At 45.1% G+C, this 22,734-nt stretch overlaps 2 protein-coding genes and 1 long non-coding RNA gene across 5 annotated transcripts in view; 1 reads left to right on the top strand and 2 right to left on the bottom strand.

Annotated features, from left to right (window-relative positions):
• Positions 1–719: 719 nt before the first annotated feature.
• On the bottom strand, positions 720–12,265 carry LOC121542572 (E3 SUMO-protein ligase NSE2). Its single transcript, XM_041851988.2, has 7 exons — positions 12,085–12,265; positions 10,877–11,017; positions 10,178–10,290; positions 6,904–7,057; positions 6,607–6,701; positions 1,666–1,772; positions 720–1,432 (listed from the first exon to the last, which is right to left on the bottom strand). Exons 2-7 carry the CDS (start codon positions 10,989–10,991, stop codon positions 1,342–1,344), a joined length of 675 nt encoding a protein of 224 aa, XP_041707922.1. The 5' UTR covers positions 10,992–11,017; positions 12,085–12,265; the 3' UTR covers positions 720–1,341.
• LOC123486121 lies at positions 7,073–8,704 on the top strand. Its single transcript, XR_006659257.1, has 3 exons — positions 7,073–7,168; positions 7,393–7,408; positions 7,470–8,704. It is a non-coding gene; the product is annotated as an uncharacterized LOC123486121 (long non-coding RNA).
• Positions 12,266–15,366: 3,101 nt separating the features above from the next.
• LOC121542570 (WASH complex subunit 5-like) overlaps positions 15,367–22,734 on the bottom strand; it is a 32,678-nt gene continuing 25,310 nt past the window's right edge. For all 3 annotated transcript variants that reach the window (XM_045217326.1, XM_045217324.1, XM_045217325.1), the window contains exons 26-29: positions 21,845–21,941; positions 16,630–16,783; positions 15,808–15,895; positions 15,367–15,646 (exon numbers count right to left, since the gene is read on the bottom strand). In XM_045217326.1, coding sequence (XP_045073261.1) covers positions 15,590–15,646; positions 15,808–15,895; positions 16,630–16,783; positions 21,845–21,941 — 396 coding nt within the window. In that variant the 3' untranslated portion in view covers positions 15,367–15,589. The remainder of the gene's footprint in view (positions 15,647–15,807; positions 15,896–16,629; positions 16,784–21,844; positions 21,942–22,734) is intronic.

Genomic DNA, 22,734 nt, shown 5'->3' with positions numbered 1-22,734 from the left:
ATTTGTTTCCCCCGGGAAAATAATTACATTCCCCAAAGCATAGTTATCCCAGGTCTGTAGTGCACTATATAGGGAATAGGGTGCCATTTGGGATTAACCCTGAGTGGAGTGTATGGAGTATACTCTGACACAGACCTAGAGATTGGACAGGCTGGCACTAATGGTGAGTGTCAATTGGTTTGCCTACACAACCTAAACTGCTGTGAAATTAACTGTGATGTAACTACATTGTAGACGGGCAGACAACTTGATTTGATCTTTAATAGAAAACTGCCCCAGTTTGGATGTGAATGAACGACTCACAAAAGTTTTCTATTGTTTGTCTGTAAATCATTTTTTCTCTGTTCTCAATTCTGTCTGCAGATGGTTAGTACGGCATGCCCTACCCTTTACAAGGTGACGTCCCAAATGGCACCTAATGGGCCCAGGTCAATGGTAGTGCTCTACATAGGGAATAGGGTGTTATTTGGGACAAAGTCATAGATGAGGGGGGAGGGGGGGACACACAATAAGCAAGCTGCATCTGAAATCTTATTAAAAAAACCTGACGTAAGATTATTAAAAGATTAGCTTCACCTAGTTCCATCTCAGCACGCTCTTTGTTTGTTTCTGTCCTGAGAACAAAGAGTCTTCAGTTTACAGGGAGTCAGGAGGACAGGCAGGAGGAGACAGATTGAAATCACTCAACTGAATTGATTCACAGATTTCACACAATGAAATGGTCTCCTTTTAGGATGGAACTGAAAACAGATATTTTATTATTTCCACATCCTTGATTCAATAATCTTTTCACTTTGAATGTTACAGACATGATCTTTCTATCGTTTGTAAGTATTTAGGAAACCCCCCCATTCTCTAATTAATTCAGCCCAACTCTCTCATAATAAGTTATGATTATCCAGCTTCTCTCCTCACGACCTGAGTCACCTCTCCTGAGCCCTTTGCGGTGTATTCCAGGGATGACACTGCCCCCCAGTGGTCTAATACAGCAACTGCAGGTTCTCAACACCAAAGGCTTAGGATGCTGCTGTTCTCTGAAGTGCATCCCAATGACTTTATTGATAGGTAAATTGTATCAAAACTTTTATTGAACTGACTGAAAAAGATGAATCCCTTATGTATAAACAAAGAGATGTTGTTTTATAAAACTTCTGAATAGTGCAATTCTGTGATGACCAAATTACACCACACAGAGCAGCAATACATTTGGTCACAACAACAAAAAGTCACGTTTAAACTAAATTAAAGTGGAATTCTTATTGTCAGGATTGATGAGTGGCGTACCCCAGAATCATGTCTTGGTAGTCTACCTCTTCTGGACCAGAATCATGTCTTGGCAGTCTACCTCTTCTGGATCTGTCTCTTCATAATCTGATCTAGGATCAGGTCTCCCTGCTTCACGTCCGTATTGCCACAGCCAACCACCGGACAGCTGTGGGAGGGAGAAAGAACCGTGTCATCAATCTGTTTTACTGCAACAGTTGTTTAAGCGTAACGACAGGTGAGAAAACAGCAGGCTAGTGCAGAGAGACGACAGCACGTCCTGATTGACGAGGTGCTACGGCAACAGGGGCAGGCAGACTCAAGACAACAAACGTACTGTAAAATGAAATGCCGAAACACGACAACGTGTGAACCAGTCGTTAGGAATATCATATGTCTCACCGTAACTTCTTCTTCTGGCTTTGCCTGGCGCTGATCATCCCCATAATGGCGTCCCGGTCGTAGTGGTGGTTACACTTTTTGTTCTTCATTGGGTTCACCATCTCCACCTGCAGGCCCACACAACAACACGGCGAGAACCACACTGTAAAGCTTCATTGTCCTGTCGCAGAGACGTTTTAGTTACAGTGGTAAAGAAATACCAAACATACGTATCATGAATTACTGAAATGGGGAAAAACACAAGACAACAACCACATTCAAGTGAAATGTGAGTTGTCATATGACATGTCAAGTGCTACATGGTAATGACACTGACAGGAGGAGAGACCAACCTGAGTGAGGGGACAGGTTAGCTACATGGTAATGACACTGACAGGAGGAGAGACCAACCTGAGTGAGGGGACAGGTTAGCTACATGGTAATGACACTGACAGGAGGAGAGACCAACCTGAGTGAGGGGACAGGTTAGCTACATGGTAATGACACTGACAGGAGGAGAGACCAACCTGAGTGAGGGGACAGGTTAGCTACATGGTAATGACACTGACAGGAGACCAACCTGAGTGAGGGGACAGGTTAGCTACATGGTAATGACACTGACAGGAAGAGAGACCAACCTGAGTGAGGGGACAGGTTAGCTACATGGTAATGACACTGACAGGAGGAGAGACCAACCTGAGTGAGGGGACAGGTTAGCTACATGGTAATGACACTGACAGGAGGAGAGACCAACCTGAGTGAGGGGACAGGTTAGCTACATGGTAATGACACTGACAGGAGGAGAGACCAACCTGAGTGAGGAGACAGGTTAGCTACATGGTAATGACACTGACAGGAGGAGAGACCAACCTGAGTGAGGAGACAGGTTAGCTACATGGTAATGACACTGACAGGAGGAGAGACCAACCTGAGTGAGGGGACAGGTTAGCTACATGGTAATGACACTGACAGGAGGAGAGACCAACCTGAGTGAGGAGACAGGTTAGCTACATGGTAATGACACTGACAGGAGGAGAGACCAACCTGAGTGAGGAGACAGGTTAGCTACATGGTAATGACACTGACAGGAGGAGAGACCAACCTGAGTGAGGGGACAGGTTAGCTACATGGTAATGACACTGACAGGAGGAGAGACCAACCTGAGTGAGGAGACAGGTTAGCTACATGGTAATGACACTGACAGGAGGAGAGACCAACCTGAGTGAGGGGACAGGTTAGCTACATGGTAATGACACTGACAGGAGACCAACCTGAGTGAGGGGACAGGTTAGCTACATGGTAATGACACTGACAGGAGGAGAGACCAACCTGAGTGAGGAGACAGGTTAGCTACATGGTAATGACACTGACAGGAGGAGAGACCAACCTGAGTGAGGGGACAGGTTAGCTACATGGTAATGACACTGACAGGAGGAGAGACCAACCTGAGTGAGGGGACAGGTTAGCTACATGGTAATGACACTGACAGGAGGAGAGACCAACCTGAGTGAGGAGACAGGTTAGCTACATGGTAATGACACTGACAGGAGGAGAGACCAACCTGAGTGAGGGGACAGGTTAGCTACATGGTAATGACACTGACAGGAGACCAACCTGAGTGAGGGGACAGGTTAGCTACATGGTAATGACACTGACAGGAGGAGAGACCAACCTGAGTGAGGGGACAGGTTAGCTACATGGTAATGACACTGACAGGAGGAGAGACCAACCTGAGTGAGGGGACAGGTTAGCTACATGGTAATGACACTGACAGGAGGAGAGACCAACCTGAGTGAGGGGACAGGTTAGCTACATGGTAATGACACTGACAGGAGGAGAGACCAACCTGAGTGAGGAGACAGGTTAGCTACATGGTAATGACACTGACAGGAGGAGAGACCAACCTGAGTGAGGAGACAGGTTAGCTACATGGTAATGACACTGACAGGAGGAGAGACCAACCTGAGTGAGGAGACAGGTTAGCTACATGGTAATGACACTGACAGGAGGAGAGACCAACCTGAGTGAGGAGACAGGTTAGCTACATGGTAATGACACTGACAGGAGGAGAGACCAACCTGAGTGAGGAGACAGGTTAGCTACATGGTAATGACACTGACAGGAGGAGAGACCAACCTGAGTGAGGGGACAGGTTAGCTACATGGTAATGACACTGACAGGAGGAGAGACCAACCTGAGTGAGGAGACAGGTTAGCTACATGGTAATGACACTGACAGGAGGAGAGACCAACCTGAGTGAGGGGACAGGTTAGCTACATGGTAATGACACTGACAGGAGACCAACCTGAGTGAGGGGACAGGTTAGCTACATGGTAATGACACTGACAGGAGGAGAGACCAACCTGAGTGAGGAGACAGGTTAGCTACATGGTAATGACACTGACAGGAGGAGAGACCAACCTGAGTGAGGGGACAGGTTAGCTACATGGTAATGACACTGACAGGAGGAGAGACCAACCTGAGTGAGGGGACAGGTTAGCTACATGGTAATGACACTGACAGGAGGAGAGACCAACCTGAGTGAGGGGACAGGTTAGCTACATGGTAATGACACTGACAGGAGGAGAGACCAACCTGAGTGAGGAGACAGGTTAGCTACATGGTAATGACACTGACAGGAGGAGAGACCAACCTGAGTGAGGAGACAGGTTAGCTACATGGTAATGACACTGACAGGAGGAGAGACCAACCTGAGTGAGGGGACAGGTTAGCTACATGGTAATGACACTGACAGGAGGAGAGACCAACCTGAGTGAGGAGACAGGTTAGCTACATGGTAATGACACTGACAGGAAGAGAGACCAACCTGAGTGAGGAGACAGGTTAGCTACATGGTAATGACACTGACAGGAGGAGAGACCAACCTGAGTGAGGGGACAGGTTAGCTACATGGTAATGACACTGACAGGAGACCAACCTGAGTGAGGAGACAGGTTAGCTACATGGTAATGACACTGACAGGAAGAGAGACCAACCTGAGTGAGGAGACAGGTTAGCTACATGGTAATGACACTGACAGGAGGAGAGACCAACCTGAGTGAGGAGACAGGTTAGCTACATGGTAATGACACTGACAGGAGGAGAGACCAACCTGAGTGAGGGGACAGGTTAGCTACATGGTAATGACACTGACAGGAGGAGAGACCAACCTGAGTGAGGAGACAGGTTAGCTACATGGTAATGACACTGACAGGAGGAGAGACCAACCTGAGTGAGGGGACAGGTTAGCTACATGGTAATGACACTGACAGGAGAACCAACCTGAGTGAGGAGACAGGTTAGCTACATGGTAATGACACTGACAGGAGGAGAGACCAACCTGAGTGAGGAGACAGGTTAGCTACATGGTAATGACACTGACAGGAGGAGAGACCAACCTGAGTGAGGGGACAGGTTAGCTACATGGTAATGACACTGACAGGAGGAGAGACCAACCTGAGTGAGGGGACAGGTTAGCTACATGGTAATGACACTGACAGGAGGAGAGACCAACCTGAGTGAGGGGACAGGTTAGCTACATGGTAATGACACTGACAGGAGGAGAGACCAACCTGAGTGAGGAGACAGGTTAGCTACATGGTAATGACACTGACAGGAGGAGAGACCAACCTGAGTGAGGAGACAGGTTAGCTACATGGTAATGACACTGACAGGAGGAGAGACCAACCTGAGTGAGGGGACAGGTTAGCTACATGGTAATGACACTGACAGGAGGAGAGACCAACCTGAGTGAGGAGACAGGTTAGCTACATGGTAATGACACTGACAGGAAGAGAGACCAACCTGAGTGAGGAGACAGGTTAGCTACATGGTAATGACACTGACAGGAGGTGAGACCAACCTGAGTGAGGGGACAGGTTAGCTACATGGTAATGACACTGACAGGAGACCAACCTGAGTGAGGAGACAGGTTAGCTACATGGTAATGACACTGACAGGAGGAGAGACCAACCTGAGTGAGGGGACAGGTTAGCTACATGGTAATGACACTGACAGGAGGAGAGACCAACCTGAGTGAGGGGACAGGTTAGCTACATGGTAATGACACTGACAGGAGGAGAGACCAACCTGAGTGAGGAGACAGGTTGGCTACATGGTAATGACACTGACAGGAGGAGAGACCAACCTGAGTGAGGAGACAGGTTAGCTACATGGTAATGACACTGACAGGAGGAGAGACCAACCTGAGTGAGGGGACAGGTTAGCTACATGGTAATGACACTGACAGGAGGAGAGACCAACCTGAGTGAGGGGACAGGTTAGCTACATGGTAATGACACTGACAGGAGGAGAGACCAACCTGAGTGAGGAGACAGGTTAGCTACATGGTAATGACACTGACAGGAGGAGAGACCAACCTGAGTGAGGGGACAGGTTAGCTACATGGTAATGACACTGACAGGAGGAGAGACCAACCTGAGTGAGGGGACAGGTTAGCTACATGGTAATGACACTGACAGGAGGAGAGACCAACCTGAGTGAGGAGACAGGTTAGCTACATGGTAATGACACTGACAGGAGGAGAGACCAACCTGAGTGAGGGGACAGGTTAGCTACATGGTAATGACACTGACAGGAGGAGAGACCAACCTGAGTGAGGGAGACAGGTTAGCTACATGGTAATGACACTGACAGGAGGAGAGACCAACCTGAGTGAGGAGACAGGTTAGCTACATGGTAATGACACTGACAGGAGGAGAGACCAACCTGAGTGAGGGAGACAGGTTAGCTACATGGTAATGACACTGACAGGAGGAGAGACCAACCTGAGTGAGGAGACAGGTTAGCTACATGGTAATGACACTGACAGGAGGAGAGACCAACCTGAGTGAGGAGACAGGTTAGCTACATGGTAATGACACTGACAGGAGGAGAGACCAACCTGAGTGAGGGAGACAGGTTAGCTACATGGTAATGACACTGACAGGAGGAGAGACCAACCTGAGTGAGGGGACAGGTGAAGTTAACCTCACTCTGCGTCACAGCAATATCCTCATCCAGCTCCTCCTCCATATTCTCTGCTGCCTCAGGGTTCACTGATGTAGACAGAACATACACACAAGATACGTTTCCCAGTGACCATGATGCTAGTCTCTAGTCTACATAGAACTAGTGTGTGTGTGTGTGTGTGTGTGTGTGTGTGTGTGTGTGTGTGTGTGTGTATATGTGTGTGTGTGTGTGTGTGTGTGTGTGTGTGTGTGTGTGTGTGTGTGTGTGGCGTCCATGCGTATGCCTCACTTGTTTTGAGTGCGTTTCTGACGCTCTCCTTAAAGCTGACCAGCTTGACGTGGTTTTGTAGTTCTCCTTCAGACAGTCTGCCGTGTGTCTCAGTGAACCTCTCCTTCACCAGAGACTTCAGTCTGAACATGGCCTCAGGCTCCTGGTTCCTCACCTGGTGGGCAGGAGGCAGGTATCACCAGACAGGTGTTATGGTGGACAGGCGTGTTAACCCTAACCTCCTGGTTCCTCACCTGGTGGGCAGGAGGCAGGTATCACCAGACAGGTGTTAACCCTAACCTCCTGGTTCCTCACCTGGGGGGCAGGAGGCAGGTATCACCAGACAGGTGTTATTGGTGGCACAGAGACAGGTGTTAACCCTAACCTCCTGGTTCCTCACCTGGTGGGCAGGAGGCAGGTATCACCAGACAGGTGTTATGGTAGACAGGCTGTTAACCCTAACCTCCTGGTTCCTCACCTGGGGGGCAGGAGGCAGGTATCACCAGACAGGTGTTATGGTAGACAGGTGTTAACCCTAACCTCCTGGTTCCTCACCTGGTGGGCAGGAGGCAGATATCACCAGACAGGTGTTAACCCTAACCTCCTGGTTCCTCACCTGGGGGGCAGGAGGCAGATATCACCAGACAGGTGTTATGGTAGACAGGTGTTAACCCTAACCTCCTGGTTCCTCACCTGGGGGGCAGGAGGCAGGTATCACCAGACAGGTGTTATGGTAGACAGGTGTGTTAACCCTAACCTCCTGGTTCCTCACCTGGTGGGCAGGAGGCAGGTATCACCAGACAGGTGTTATGGTAGACAGGTGTTAACCCTAACCTCCTGGTTCCTCACCTGGGGGGCAGGAGGCAGGTATCACCAGACAGGTGTTAACCCTAACCTCCTGGTTCCTCACCTGGTGGGCAGGAGGCAGGTATCACCAGACAGGTGTTATGGTAGACAGGTGTTAACCCTAACCTCCTGGTTCCTCACCTGGGGGGCAGGAGGCAGATATCACCAGACAGGTGTTATGGTAGACAGGTGTTAACCCTAACCTCCTGGTTCCTCACCTGGTGGGCAGGAGGCAGGTATCACCAGACAGGTGTTAACCCTAACCTCCTGGTTCCTCACCTGGTGGGCAGGAGGCAGGTATCACCAGACAGGTGTTATGGTAGACAGGTGTTAACCCTAACCTCCTGGTTCCTCACCTGGTGGGCAGGAGGCAGGTATCACCAGACAGGTGTTATGGTAGACAGGTGTTAACCCTAACCTCCTGGTTCCTCACCTGGTGGGCAGGAGGCAGGTATCACCAGACAGGTGTTATGGTAGACAGGTGTTAACCCTAACCTCCTGGTTCCTCACCTGGGGGGCAGGAGGCAGATATCACCAGACAGGTGTTATGGTGGACAGGTGTGTTAACCCTAACCTCCTGGTTCCTCACCTGGGGGGCAGGAGGCAGATATCACCAGACAGGTGTTATGGTAGACAGGTGTTAACCCTAACCTCCTGGTTCCTCACCTGGGGGGCAGGAGGCAGGTATCACTAGACAGGTGTTATGGTGGACAGGTGTGTTAACCCTAACCTCCTGGTTCCTCACCTGGGGGGCAGGAGGCAGGTATCACTAGACAGGTGTTATGGTGGACAGGTGTGTTAACCCTAACCTCCTGGTTCCTCACCTAGTGGGCAGGAGGCAGGTATCACCAGACAGGTGTTATGGTGGACAGGTGTTAACCCTAACCTCCTGGTTCCTCACCTGGGGGGCAGGAGGCAGGTATCACCAGACAGGTGTTATGGTAGACAGGTGTTAACCCTAACCTCCTGGTTCCTCACCTGGTGGGCAGGAGGCAGGTATCATCAGACAGGTGTTAACCAACCTCCGTGGTGGACAGGTCGGTGTTAACCCTAACCTCCTGGTTCCTCACCTGGTGGGCAGGAGGCAGGTATCACCAGACAGGTGTTATGGTGGACAGGTGTGTTAACCCTAACCTCCTGGTTCCTCACCTGGTGGGCAGGAGGCAGGTATCACCAGACAGGTGTTATGGTGGACAGGTGTTAACCCTAACCTCCTGGTTCCTCACCTGGTGGGCAGGAGGCAATCAGCATATAATCATCAAGCTCTTGATTAGTTGAATCAGGGTCATATTCATTAGAGCACACTGTAGCAAAACGCTTCGCAGTGGAAAATAAAACTAAGAGTTTCATATTGGACAAGATCAGGTGGTACCTCCCTGTTTCAGCCCGCTTTGATACGTTTGGTGCCTTAGGAATACGACCTAGGTGTTATAGAGCCCCACAGTGAAGGTGTCATAATACCCATAAAACCTAGCGTTCAAACAGGGAAATGGTTCCAATCGTTTTTCCACCATTCATTTTTCCCCATAGGGGATTTTAGAAACACTTCAAATAAGGGCTGTGTTTCGTGTAGGCTTACCCTGGCGTGACGTTTTGATAACCGTGCAAATCTCTCTAGGACAAGGTGACTTTTATCAAGCTCAGTTCTGGTGACTTTTGAAAAAGGACATTCTACTCCAAAATGAATTTTAAAAATGCAATGATTCAGACACCATCTAAAATATAATTTCCACCTCCAGAAATGAGCCCAATAACATATTGGTAAAAAAAACATATACAGTGAGGGAAAAAAGTATTTGATACCCTGCTGATTTTGTACGTTTGCCCACTGACAAAGACATGATCAGTCTATAATTTTAATGGTAGGTTTATTTGAACAGTGAGAGACAGAATAACAACAACAAAATCCAGAAAAACGCATGTCAAAAATGTTATAAATTGATTAGCATTTTAATGAGGGAAATAAGTATTTCTTAACTTAAATGATGCAGCGCGCAATTTTAGGAGTAGCGAAATAAATATGGTAGCAATGGAAAGCTGGGATCCCCCTCTTTCTTAACAAAGGCCAAAACTGCTTTCAAACATGTTTTTTCTGAGACTGCATTAAGAATTGCTTGTCTGAATATGTTTCCCTCCCTAAGGCTCTCGCAACTTCAACGCGCCTCGAGAGGAATATGTATCTTGCATAGAACACACAACAACAAGGCGACTAGGTAAATAGGTAAACTATTGTTCTATGGGGTTGTCTGGTTTAGTTTAATAACACCATTACGTGGCAGAAATAGTAGCAGTGGAAAACGACATCCTGAGTGATAACGTAGAGGCTTTGAATGACTTCACCAGCAGCTACAGTAGGCTATACACTGCTGTTTGAGGATCTACACCGATCCATCTGACGGAAATCCGTCACAATGACGGAGAACTTGAACCCCTGTAGTCCCCTACTCACCTCTGCAGTGACATAGTCCACCACCTCAACGAAGCAGTTGATCTCCCGGTCCAGTTTGGCACACTCCAGCATCATCAAGTCAAGCTTCTTCAGGACTGCATCATTCTCAGTTCCTGGAATATACAATACAATGCCTTCAAATCTTGCATACTGTTGGTTATGGTGGCACAAGCTTCCAAATGATGGCATGCCATAGCTCTCGGTCTTCTGTGATTCGTAGAAATCTGAAACCGCCAAACTGGAATGTTATACTCCCACTCAATTACTAAAAAATACAAAAAGTTGAAGTACTTGAACCGGACAATTGTATGGGAGATGGACTGATGTGCACCCAGGGATGAAAATTAAGCTAGTCCGCGGCTAGTGCTTTTTCAGACCGGGCTAGTAGAAAATGTGTCAAACCAGGCCGCTGGCTAGCGAGATTTTATAATTTTCAAATATCGCATGGCACAGATTTTTGACCTGGGCTAGTAAAAATGTAAATATACTTGCCCGGCTGACCAGTTCCCAAAATCCTCAAGTTCCATCCCTGTGTTCCGCTCCACTTTCTAGTTACGTCAGTCAGTCAGTCCGTCAGTCAGTCAGTCAGTCAGTCCCATTGACTATATACAAAGGGTCTGTCCAGTGAGAAGGATTCGACAAAGATATTATCCGCACAGTAAAGTCCCAGTGTCTCTCTGACAGAGATGATTAACCTACCTGCTGTTTCTGCCACATCCAGCGCAACGTCTGTCACAATGTCCATCCCAGTTCCAATATCTGTCCGACATGTTTTCAGACTAGACAGCGTGGAGTGGACTACACTCAAGGACATGTTGAAAATCTAAAACATTCAAGTATCTGAAACAAGAGATGCAAGTTGTTATAATATTAGGGCGCTGTGTTTTTGGTTAATCATGTCACATGACCTGGGTTTTAACCTTTATTTAAAAGCTTTTTCATTAAAACGGTGCCCTTTTCTTTTCATGTCAGACGGTCCATCCTCAGACAACTGCTTTCATTTTTGGTCTAATTCTAATTTCTAGAAAAGGCTTAAAATAAAAGGTTAGAATCCAGGTCATGTGACATGATTAACCAAAACACAGGGACCTAGTTATAATGGATCAACATGATTAACCAAAACACAGGGACTTAGTTATAATGGATCAACATGATTAACCAAAACACAGGGACTTAGTTATAATGGATCAACATGATTAACCAAAACACAGGGACTTAGTTATAATGGATCAACATGATTAACCAAAACACAGGGACTTAGTTATAATGGATCAACATGATTAACCAAAACACAGGGACTTAGTTATAATGGATCAACATGATTAACCAAAACACAGGGACTTAGTTATAATGGATCAACATGATTAACCAAAACACAGGGACTTAGTTATAATGGATCAACATGATTAACCAAAACACAGGGACTTAGTTATAATGGATCAACATGATTAACCAAAACACAGGGACTTAGTTATAATGGATCAACATGATTAACCAAAACACAGGGACTTAGTTATAATGGATCAACATGGGGACCTAGACCTGGTCAAGCCACCCTCTGTGGACTGGAGCAGATGCCAGGATGGCCAACCCTACCCCTGGAGAACTGGTGTGCAGGTTTTTGTTCCAGCCCTGCTCAAAACACACCTGATTCAGTTGCTCACCAATACCTTGATTAGTTGAGTTAATGTTAGAGCAAGGCTGGAACAATAACCTGCATACGGTCACAAAACAAGTTATCTGTAGCTACCTTCAGGTTGCATTCACGTATCATCAACAAGTGCACTAGTTAACTAGCTAGCTACTAGCTATGTTGATATCTGGCTAGCCGGCTAACGTTACGCTAAAAACACTAACTATGGCTAAGCAAGCATGCCAATAAATAGCTCGCTAACCTCACGACTTACCTCGCTGGGAAAGGATATACTGGTTGTCGAAGTGTTCTTTAATGTGTTGGTGCCTAAATATGAGAAAACACTAAACAACTTTAACTAGCTAGCTATATAAAATTACCGGGAAAAGTTTGTTGCTGCTTGCTCTTCCGGTTTCTCTTGAGGTAGTCTCGAGAGGCCATCCTTCCAAATCTCAACTCTTTGAGGAAGTGAGAAAGTCCAGCCAGACATTCGTTCAAAATAAAAGTCTCGAACTACTTTAACTTGTGCGCTTACAGTGTAATTTTCATCATAGGTACACGTCAACTATGACAGACAAATTGAGGGAAAAAAATCCAGAAAATCACATTGTAGGATTTTTAATGAATTTATTTGCAAATTATGGTGGAAAATAAGTATTTGGTCACCTACAAACAAGCAAGATTTCTGGCTCTCACAGACCTGTAACTTCTTCTTTAAGAGGCTCCTCTGTCCTTCACTCGTTATCTGTATTAATGGCACCTGTTTGAACTTGTTATCAGTATAAACGACACCTGTCCACAACCTCAAACAGTCACACTCCAAACTCCACTATGGCCAAGACCAAAGAGCTGTCAAAGGACACCAGAAACAAAATTGTAGACCTGCACCAGGCTGGGAAGACTGAATCTGCAATAGGTAAGCAGCTTGGTTTGAAGAAATCAACTGTGGGAGCAATTATTAGGAAATGGAAGACATACAAGACCACTGATAATCTCCCCTCGATCTGGGGCTCCACGCAAGATCTCACCCCGTGGGGTCAAAATGATCACAAGAACAGTGAGCAAAAATCCCAGAACCACACGGGGGGACCTAGTGAATGACCTGCAGAGAGCTGGGACCAAAGTAACAAAGCCTACCATCAGTAACACACTACGCCGCCAGGGACTCAAATCCTGCAGTGCCAGACGTGTCCTCCTGCTTAAGCCAGTACATGTCCAGGCCCGTCTGAAGTTTGCTAGAGTGCATTTGGATGATCCAGAAGAGGATTGGGAGAATGTCATATGGTCAGATGAAACCAAAATATAACTTTTTGGTAAAAACTCAACTCGTCGTGTTTGGAGGACAAAGAATGCTGTGTTGCATCCAAAGAACACCATACCTACTGTGAAGCATGGGGGTGGAAACATCATGCTTTGGGTCTGTTTTTCTGCAAAGGGACCAGGATGACTGATCCGTGTAAAGGAAAGAATGAATGGGGCCATGTATCGTGAGATTTTGAGTGAAAACCTCCTTCCATCAGCAAGGGCATTGAAGATGAAACGTGGCTGGGTCTTTCAGCATGACAATGATCCCAAACACACCGCCCGGGCAACGAAGGAGTGGCTTCGTAAGAAGCATTTCAAGGTCCTGGAGTGGCAAAGCCAGTCTCCAGATCTCAACCCCATAGAAAATCATTGGAGGGAGTTGAAAGTCCATGTTGCCCAGCGACAGCCCCAAAACATCACTGCTCTAGAGGAGATCTGCATGGAGGAATGGGCCAAAATACCAGCAACAGTGTGTGAAAACCTTGTGAAGACTTACAGAAAACGTTTGACCTGTGTCATTGCCAACAAAGGGTATATAACAAAGTATTGAGAAACTTTTGTTATTGACCAAATACTTATTTTCCACCATAATTTGCAAATAAATTCATTAAAAATCCTACAATGTGATTTTTTTTTCTCATTTTGTCTGTCATAGTTGACGTGTACCTATGATGAAAATTACAGGCCTCTCTCATCTTTTTAAGTGGGAGAACTTGCACAATTGGTGGCTGACTAAATACTTTTTTTCCCCACTGTATATGGGGATCAGAACAGTTAATGTTGTTGTTTCTTGGATTTTTAATGTTTTAACAGTTCTGTCATACTTTTTTTCTTTGCAAGTATCTATTCACATACCACAAAGTGACAGTACACAAAGTTGGCAACATGTAATGATATTAAAAAACATATACAAAACAATCAGAGCATCCCTAAACAGATATTGATAAACTTCACTTTCTGGTTCGGCCTAACACCTATGACTGTCAGCTCAGCAGAGACGGTATAAAAGGTTCTATGACTGTCAGCTCAGAGAAGGAAGAGTTCAGACAACATGGAGCATGTCTCACTGTGTGCTACTCTGTGAGTACTGTGTCAGAGAAGGAAGAGTTCAGACAACATGGAGCATGCCTCACTGTGTGCTACTCTGTGAGTACTGTGTCAGAGAGGGAAGAGTTCAGACAACATGGAGCATGTCTCACTGTGTGCTACTCTGTGAGTACTGTGTCAGAGAAGGAAGATCTCAGACAACATGGAGCATGTCTCACTGTGTGCTGGTGGTGAAATGCTGCAGGTCTCGAGGTAAGAACCCCTTAGCCACTATACAGCATATAGAGGTAACCCCTGTACCCACACAGATACTTGACTCCGAGTCAGATAACCCCTGTACCCACACAGATACTTGACTCCGAGTCAGATAACCCCTGTACCCACACAGATACTTGACTCCAAGTCAGATAACCTCTGTACCCACACAGATACTTGACTCCAAGTCAGATAACCTCTGTACCCACACAGATACTTGACTCCAAGTCAGATAACCTCTGTACCCACACAGATACTTGACTCCAAGTCAGATAACCTCTGTACCCACACAGACACCTGACTCCAAGTCAGGCACTTAGATTGCTGCTTTAATTGTCTAAAACTCAAGTAACTACGCCACATGTATTAAGTTACCATGTTGTTATGTTGAACAGATTAACATCTGGTATCTGGGTACATACAAATCATTCCTCCTCTTAGTTTTATTTCTTTGTTTAGAAGGTCGATCAGGAGACAAGAGAAACGACTGAGACACCACTGTCCAAGTGACCTGTATTGAATTAACGTGAGAGACTGGGCGCTGAGCTTCCACCTTACATGCGGTTCATGTCTTACAGTTTTGCCAACATTTTGCCTGTTTTTGTAACATTAAATAGGTTGATGCTATTGAATGATTTTATTTGAAGGTTATACAGAATGTCACACCAGCTATAGTATGATTAGGAAACTATTAGGATCCACATCATATAATATAGAAGTCTGGTGCCCGACTGCACAGTCTATGACGTGGCACGCAACCATTGGTTGATGCGACGCCTGCGCATGTAGTCGGGCAGGATCTGGACCAATGAATCTGGTCTCATTGAGGAAGTCCTGAAGAAGTCGAGCCAGACATTCCTTCAAAATAAAAGCCACCCAACTACTGTAAATTGCTTGGATTTAGAATGTTTTTAAAGTTCTGTCATACGAAATAAAAATCTAATCAACAAAATATACAACAGATTTATTCAAAGCCTCTTTTGCATTTCATTAACACCATATACCACAGTGGTAGTTTACAAAGTTACCAACACATGATGTTATTAAAAAACCTTCAACTATTTACAGTGTTATTACTGCATTACCACATTATTGGTCATTACATAATGAAGAGCTTAAGGTAGAACGAAAGAATCAACAGAAATTAAATGACGAAGCCTCTATCCAGATCTTCACAGGACTGTCCTGAACTCGTCAAAGATGAAACTTGGCACGTGGGCCTCGGCCACCTATGAAGACAGAAAACAGCAACAGATTATTACACGCATGTAAAATGTAATATTGTAGAGAATATCTATAGGAACAGATGATATATGCATGTAAAATATTCCAGAGAATATCTATAGTATTTTTTCCATGGGTGTTGTTGCTAATCCTAATCTAATCCTACCTTGCGAGGCAGCTTGGTGTAGCGTACGTAATCTTCCAGAAACATCAGTGCTCCCACCACATCAGACGGCATGTCCGGGATCCTCTGGCTGTAAAGGAATTATTACTGTAAACTCTGGCTGGAAAGGAATTATTACTGTAAACTCTGGCTGGAAAGGAATTATTACTGTAAACTCTGGCTGGAAAGGAATTACTACTGTAAACTCTGGCTGGAAAGGAATTATTACTGTAAACTCTGGCTGGAAAGGAATTATTACTGTAAACTCTGGCTGGAAAGGAATTATTACTGTAAACTCTGGCTGGAAAGGAATTATTACTGTAAACTCTGTCTGGAAATGAATTATTACTGTAAACTCTGGCTGGAAAGGAATTATTACTGTAAACTCTGGCTGGAAAGGAATTATTACTGTAAACTCTGGCTGGAAAGGAATTATTACTGTAAACTCTGGCTGGAAAAGAATTATTACTGTAAACTCAATTTCATTGAATTTGAAGTAGAATATAATTCACATATAATAGCACAGTGTTCACAAATAATTTATGCAATTTACTTACATTTTGCATTCAAATTGTATTATTTATACAGGTTAGTCCCATCGAGAAAACATTTATTTTTGCAAGAAAGAGCTGTTTGAAATAGCAGCCTTGGACAACGTACCAACACTAGCAGTAAAGTAATACATTATTATATTTTCACAATTTAAATAAATCGGACTTTACTGTGATATCAGGTTCTTAAAATATGTATTTTTTTAAACTGGAAAATAAAAATAAACCAATCAATCAATCAATCAATCAATCAAAGGACTGGTGAGTTCAGTACCTGGTGCACTGGTCCATGATAGAGCGTATGAATTGCCCAATGAGAGCCAGGAAGTGCTCTGTGTATCTGGAGTGGAACTGCTTGAGCAGAGTGAGCAGGCCTAGAACCAGAGGAGGCCAGTCTACCGGGTCTGTGGCTTTCCTGCACGTCATCCCTGGAGAAATGGGAGAGTAAAACGAATCACATGGTGGACTCAACGCAACATGGGTCAGGACCAGAGATTACATTTTTTATTACATATTTTTTGGATTACTCATTTTTACAGATTATACACTGCTCAAAAAAATAAAGGGAACACTAAACTAACACATCCTAGATCTGAATGAATGAAATAATCTTATTAAATACTTTTTTCTTTACATAGTTGAATGTGCTGACAACAAAATCACACAAAAATTATCAATGGAAATCAAATTTATCAACCCATGGAGGTCTGGATTTGGAGTCACCCTCAAAATTAAAGTGGAAAACCACACTACAGGCTGATCCAACTTTGATGTAATGTCCTTAAAACAAGTCAAAATGAGGCTCAGTAGTGTGTGTGGCCTCCACGTGCCTGTATGACCTCCCTACAACGCCTGGGCATGCTCCTGATGAGGTGGCGGATGGTCTCCTGAGGGATCTCCTCCCAGACCTGGACTACAGCATCCGTCAACTCCTGGACAGTCTGTGGTGCAACGTGGCGTTGGTGGATGGAGCGAGACATGATGTCCCAGATGTGCTCAATTGGATTCAGGTCTGAGGAACGGGCGGGCCAGTCCATAGCATCAATGCCTTCCTCTTGCAGGAACTGCTGACACACTTCAGCCACATGAGGTCTAGCATTGTCTTGCATTAGGAGGAACCCAGGGCCAACCGCACCAGCATATGGTCTCACAAGGGGTCTGAGGATCTAATCTCGGTACCTAATGGCAGTCAGGCTACCTCTGGCGAGCACATGGAGGGCTGTGCGGCCCCCCAAAGGAATGCCACCCCACACCATGACTGACCCACCGCCAAACCGGTCATGCTGGAGGATGTTGCAGGCAGCAGAACGTTCTCCACGGCGTCTCCAGACTCTGTCACGTCTGTCACGTGCTCAGTGTGAACCTGCTTTCATCTGTGAAGAGCACAGGGCGCCAGTGGCGAATTTGCCAATCTTGGTGTTCTCTGGCAAATGCCAAACGTCCTGCACGGTGTTGGGCTGTAAGCACAACCCCCACCTGTGGACGTCGGGCCCTCATACCACCCTCATGGAGTCTGTTTCTGACCGTTTGAGCAGACACATGCACATTTGTGGCCTGCTGGAGGTCATTTTGCAGGGCTCTGGCAGTGCTCCTCCTGCTCCTCCTTGCACAAAGGCGGAGGTAGCAGTCCTGCTGCTGGGTTGTTGCCCTCCTACGGCCTCCTCCACATCTCCTGATGTACTGGCCTGTCTCCTGGTAGCGCCTCCATGCTCTGGACACTACGCTGACAGACACAGCAAACCTTCTTGCCACAGCTCGCATTGATGTGCCATCCTGGATGAGCTGCACTACCTGAGCCACTTGTGTGGGTTGTAGACTCCGTCTCATGCTACCACTAGAGTGAAAGCACCGCCAGCATTCAAAAGTGACCAAAACATCAGCCAGGAAGCATAGGAACTGAGAAGTGGTCTGTGGTCACCACCTGCAAAACCAGTCCTTTATTAGGGGTGTCTTGCTAATTGCCTATAATTTCCACCTGTTGTCTATTCCATTTGCACAACAGCATGTGAAATGTATTGTCAATCAGTGTTGCTTCCTATGTGGACAGTTTGATTTCACAGAAGTGTGATTGACTTGGAGTTACATTGTGTTGTTGAAGTGTTCCCTTTATTTTTTTGAGCAGTGTATATATATATATATATATATATATATATATATATATATTTTTTTTTTTTTTTACTGACAGATGAAATCAATCAAGCCCAGAGCATAACATATGAAAGCATTATGCAACACTTATCCCCAATGTGGTCCTCCATGGGCAATACAGACAGGAGGACTAATAAAAGCCATCATCATGTTAACTGCTCCCCTTGGCTGTCCTGGAGATGATGCGTCTCTATGGCTGCCTTTACACAGGCACGCCAATTCAGAGCTTTTCTCATTCATTGGTCTTTTGACCAATCAGATCAAGCTCTTTTGTCAATAATTGGGCTGCCTTTTGCCTTCAGAACAGCATCAATTTCATCGGGGCACGGGACTCTACAAGGTGTCGAAACCGTTCCACATGGAAGCTGGCCCGTGTTAAACCCCGATGCTTCCCGCAGTTGTGTCAAGTTGGCTGGATGTCCTTTGGGTGGTGGACCATTCTTGATACACACAGGAAACCTCTGAGTGTGAAAAACCCAGCAGCGTTGCAGTTCTTAACAAACCGGTGCGCCTCACACTAGAGGTCTGTGGGACAGATGTATTCTTCCCGCACCCGCCCGCTGGCTTTCTGTCCGACACACACCCAACCCCAGTCACGTGCCACCCGCGGTCCCAGCAATATTGTGCCCTAAAGGCAATATCAAATGCGCAAAAAATAACTTTAGAAATAGGTTAAATTACCAGAGATTCTAACGTGGCCCATTATATTAGGTTATCTGTATTTGCTGGGCTATATCAGCCAATATGCTAGATGGAGTTTGAAGAGAGCAGAGTTGGAGAGACTTGCACTTTCTCTTGAGCTATTTTTATAGCCTACCTTTTAGGAGTGGGAAGAGTTTCAGACCGAGAAATATGGATGATCAATATTTATTTCTAGGCAATATAGCCTAATCAAAGATAACTGCCCCGTGCATAGTCTATAGCCTACTCTATTTAACTGAGACCACAGGCCTACCTGCTCTCGGAGGTATGGCTACTGAACTGGAAGCAGCAACACTTGCTATGTTTTGCACAGTCCTATAGGATATAGCCTACCTTAGTCCTATAGGATATAGCCTACCTTAGTCCTATAGGATATAGCCTAGCTTAGTCCTATAGGATATAGCCTACCATAGTCCTATAGGATATAGCCTACCATAGTCCTATAGGATATAGCCTACCATAGTCCTATAGGATATAGCCTACCATAGTCCTATAGGATATAGCCTACCATAGTCCTATAGGATATAGCCTACCATAGTCCTATAGGATATAGCCTACCTTAGTCCTATAGGATATAGCCTAGCTTAGTCCTATAGGATATAGCCTAGCTTAGTCCTATAGGATATAGCCTACCATAGTCCTATAGGATATAGCCTACCATAGTCCTATAGGATATAGCCTACCATAGTCCTATAGGATATAGCCTACCTTAGTCCTATAGGATATAGCCTAGCTTAGTCCTATAGGATATAGCCTACCATAGTCCTATAGGATATAGCCTACCATAGTCCTATAGGATATAGCCTACCATAGTCCTATAGGATATAGCCTACCATAGTCCTATAGGATATAGCCTACCATAGTCCTATAGGATATAGCCTACCATAGTCCTATAGGATATAGCCTACCATAGTCCTATAGGATATAGCCTACCTTAGTCCTATAGGATATAGCCTACCTTAGTCCTATAGAATATAGCCTACCTTAGTCCTATAGGATATAGCCTACCATAGTCATATAGGATATAGCCTACCTTTTAAAGGCTGATTTGCAGGCGGAGACAAATAAATGGGTAATCAATACTTATTGAAAATTAAAAGGCGCAATGCTCGCTCACCATAGTAGCCTGACCTATGCTCACCATAGTAACATGATCTATGCTCACCATAGTAACCTAACCTATGCTCACCATAGTAACCTAACCTATGCTCACCATAGTAACCTAACCTATGCTCACCATAGTAGCCTGACTATGCTCACCATAGTAACCTGACCTATGCTCACCATAGTAACCTAACCTATGCTCACCATAGTAACCTGACCTATGCTCACCATAGTAACCTAACCTATGCTCACCATAGTAACCTAACCTATGCTCACCATATAACCTAACCTATGCTCACCATAGTAACCTAACCTATGCTCACCATAGTAACCTAACCTATGCTCACCACAGTAACCTAACCTATGCTCACCATAGTAACCTGACCTATGCTCACCATAGTAACCTAACCTATGCTCACCACAGTAACCTAACCTATGCTCACCATAGTAACCTAACCTATGCTCACCATAGTAACCTAACCTATGCTCACCATAGTAACCTAACCTATGCTCACCATAGTAACCTAACCTATGCTCACCATAGTAGCCTGACTATGCTCACCATAGTAACCTAACCTATGCTCACCATAGTAACCTAACCTATGCTCACCATAGTAACCTGACCTATGCTCACCATAGTAACCCAACCTATGCTCACCATAGTAACCCCAACCTATGCTCACCATAGTAACCTAACCTATGCTCACCATAGTAGCCTGACTATGCTCACCATAGTAACCTAACCTATGCTCACCATAGTAACCTAACCTATGCTCACCATAGTAACCTGACCTATGCTCACCATAGTAACCTGACCTATGCTCACCACAGTAACCTAACCTGTGCTCACCACAGTAACCTAACCTGTGCTCACCACAGTAACCTGACCTATTTCAATGAGCACATAAACTAGACACACTTGAACTCTCACGCCCAACTAGGAGAGGAGAGAGGCTACTGAAGTCCCCTGTAGCTCAGTTGGTAGAGCATGCACTTGCAACACCACGGTTGTGGGTTTGTTTCCCACGGGGGGCCAGTATGAACATGTATGCACTCACTAACTGTAAATCGCTCTGGATAAGAGCGTCTGCTAAATGACAAAACAAAACAAAATTAAAAAAAATAAAGTTGAAGCAGTGAATTCTGACTGTGTGAATAATGTGAAGACTAAAACATACAAAGCAGAAAGAGAACTGTTCCCAAATAATCTGCAGGACAACAACTATATTTTTTATCCCAAAGTTGTCTGTCTCAATTGTCTCAAGGTTTAAAAATCCTTCTTTAACCTGTCTCCTCCCCTTCATCTACACTGATTGAAGTGGATTTAACAAGTGACATCAATAAGGGATCATAGCTTTCACCTGGATTCATCTGGTCAGTCTATGTCATGGAAAGAGCAGGTGTACCTAATGTTTTGTATACTCAGTGTATGTGTATGTGTCAAAAATTCAATTTCCCCTGTGAGTATCAATAAAGTTGATTCAAACTCACCTTGATTTCCCCTGTGAGTATCAATAAAGTTGATTGAAACTCACCTTGATTTTTGCTGTACTGCAGTTTAGGCAGATGAGCGATGATGAAGAGGAAGTTGACGATAGGAAAGTAAGGCAGGCGCTTGGTTGTAATGTAGATCTACAACATATAGAACAGGTGAAGTTAGGGAGGTGCTATGTTGTAATGTAGATCTACAACATATAGAACAGGTGAAGTTAGGGAGGTGCTATGTTGTAATGTAGATCTACAACATATAGAACAGGTGAAGTTAGGGAGGTGCTAGGTTGTAATGTAGATCTACAACATATAGAACAGGTGAAGTTAGGGAGGTGCTATGTTGTAATGTAGATCTACAACATATAGAACAGGTGAAGTTAGGGAGGTGCTATGTTGTAATGTAGATCTACAACATATAGAACAGGTGAAGTAAGGGAGGTGCTAGGTTGTAATGTAGATCTACAACATATAGAACAGGTGAAGTTAGGGAGGTGCTATGTTGTAATGTAGATCTACAACATATAGAACAGGTGAAGTAAGGGAGGTGCTATGTTGTAATGTAGATCTACAACATATAGAACAGGTGAAGTTAGGGGGGTGCTAGGTTGTAATGTAGATCTACAACATATAGAACAGGTGAAGTTAGAGAGGTGCTAGGTTGTAATGTAGATCTACAACATATAGAACAGGTGAAGTTAGGGAGGTGCTATGTTGTAATGTAGATCTACAACATATAGAACAGGTGAAGTAAGGGAGGTGCTATGTTGTAATGTAGATCTACAACATATAGAACAGGTGAAGTTAGGGGGGTGCTATGTTGTGATGTAGATCTACAACATATAGAACAGGTGAAGTTAGGGAGGTGCTATGTTGTAATGTAGATCTACAACATATAGAACAGGTGAAGTAAGGGAGGCGCTATGTTGTAATGTAG

This window comes from Coregonus clupeaformis, unplaced genomic scaffold (assembly GCF_020615455.1).
Source record: "Coregonus clupeaformis isolate EN_2021a unplaced genomic scaffold, ASM2061545v1 scaf1010, whole genome shotgun sequence".
Lineage (NCBI taxonomy): Eukaryota > Metazoa > Chordata > Actinopteri > Salmoniformes > Salmonidae > Coregonus > Coregonus clupeaformis.
Note: the sequence above shows the minus strand (reverse complement) of the source record. Positions and strands in the feature narration are given on the sequence as shown.

Bases quoted from the DNA above. Each gene is read 5' to 3' on its own strand.
- LOC121542572 (XM_041851988.2), bottom strand. From the start codon at position 10,991: ATGTCCTTGAGTGTAGTCCACTCCACGCTGTCTAGTCTGAAAACATGT. The intron at 10,291-10,876 runs GTAGGTTAATCA...TGTATATTCCAG, and splicing joins GGATGTGGCAGAAACAGCAG to GAACTGAGAATGATGCAGTC. The intron at 1,433-1,665 runs GTGAGACATATG...TCCCTCCCACAG, and splicing joins AGCCAGAAGAAGAAGTTACG to CTGTCCGGTGGTTGGCTGTG.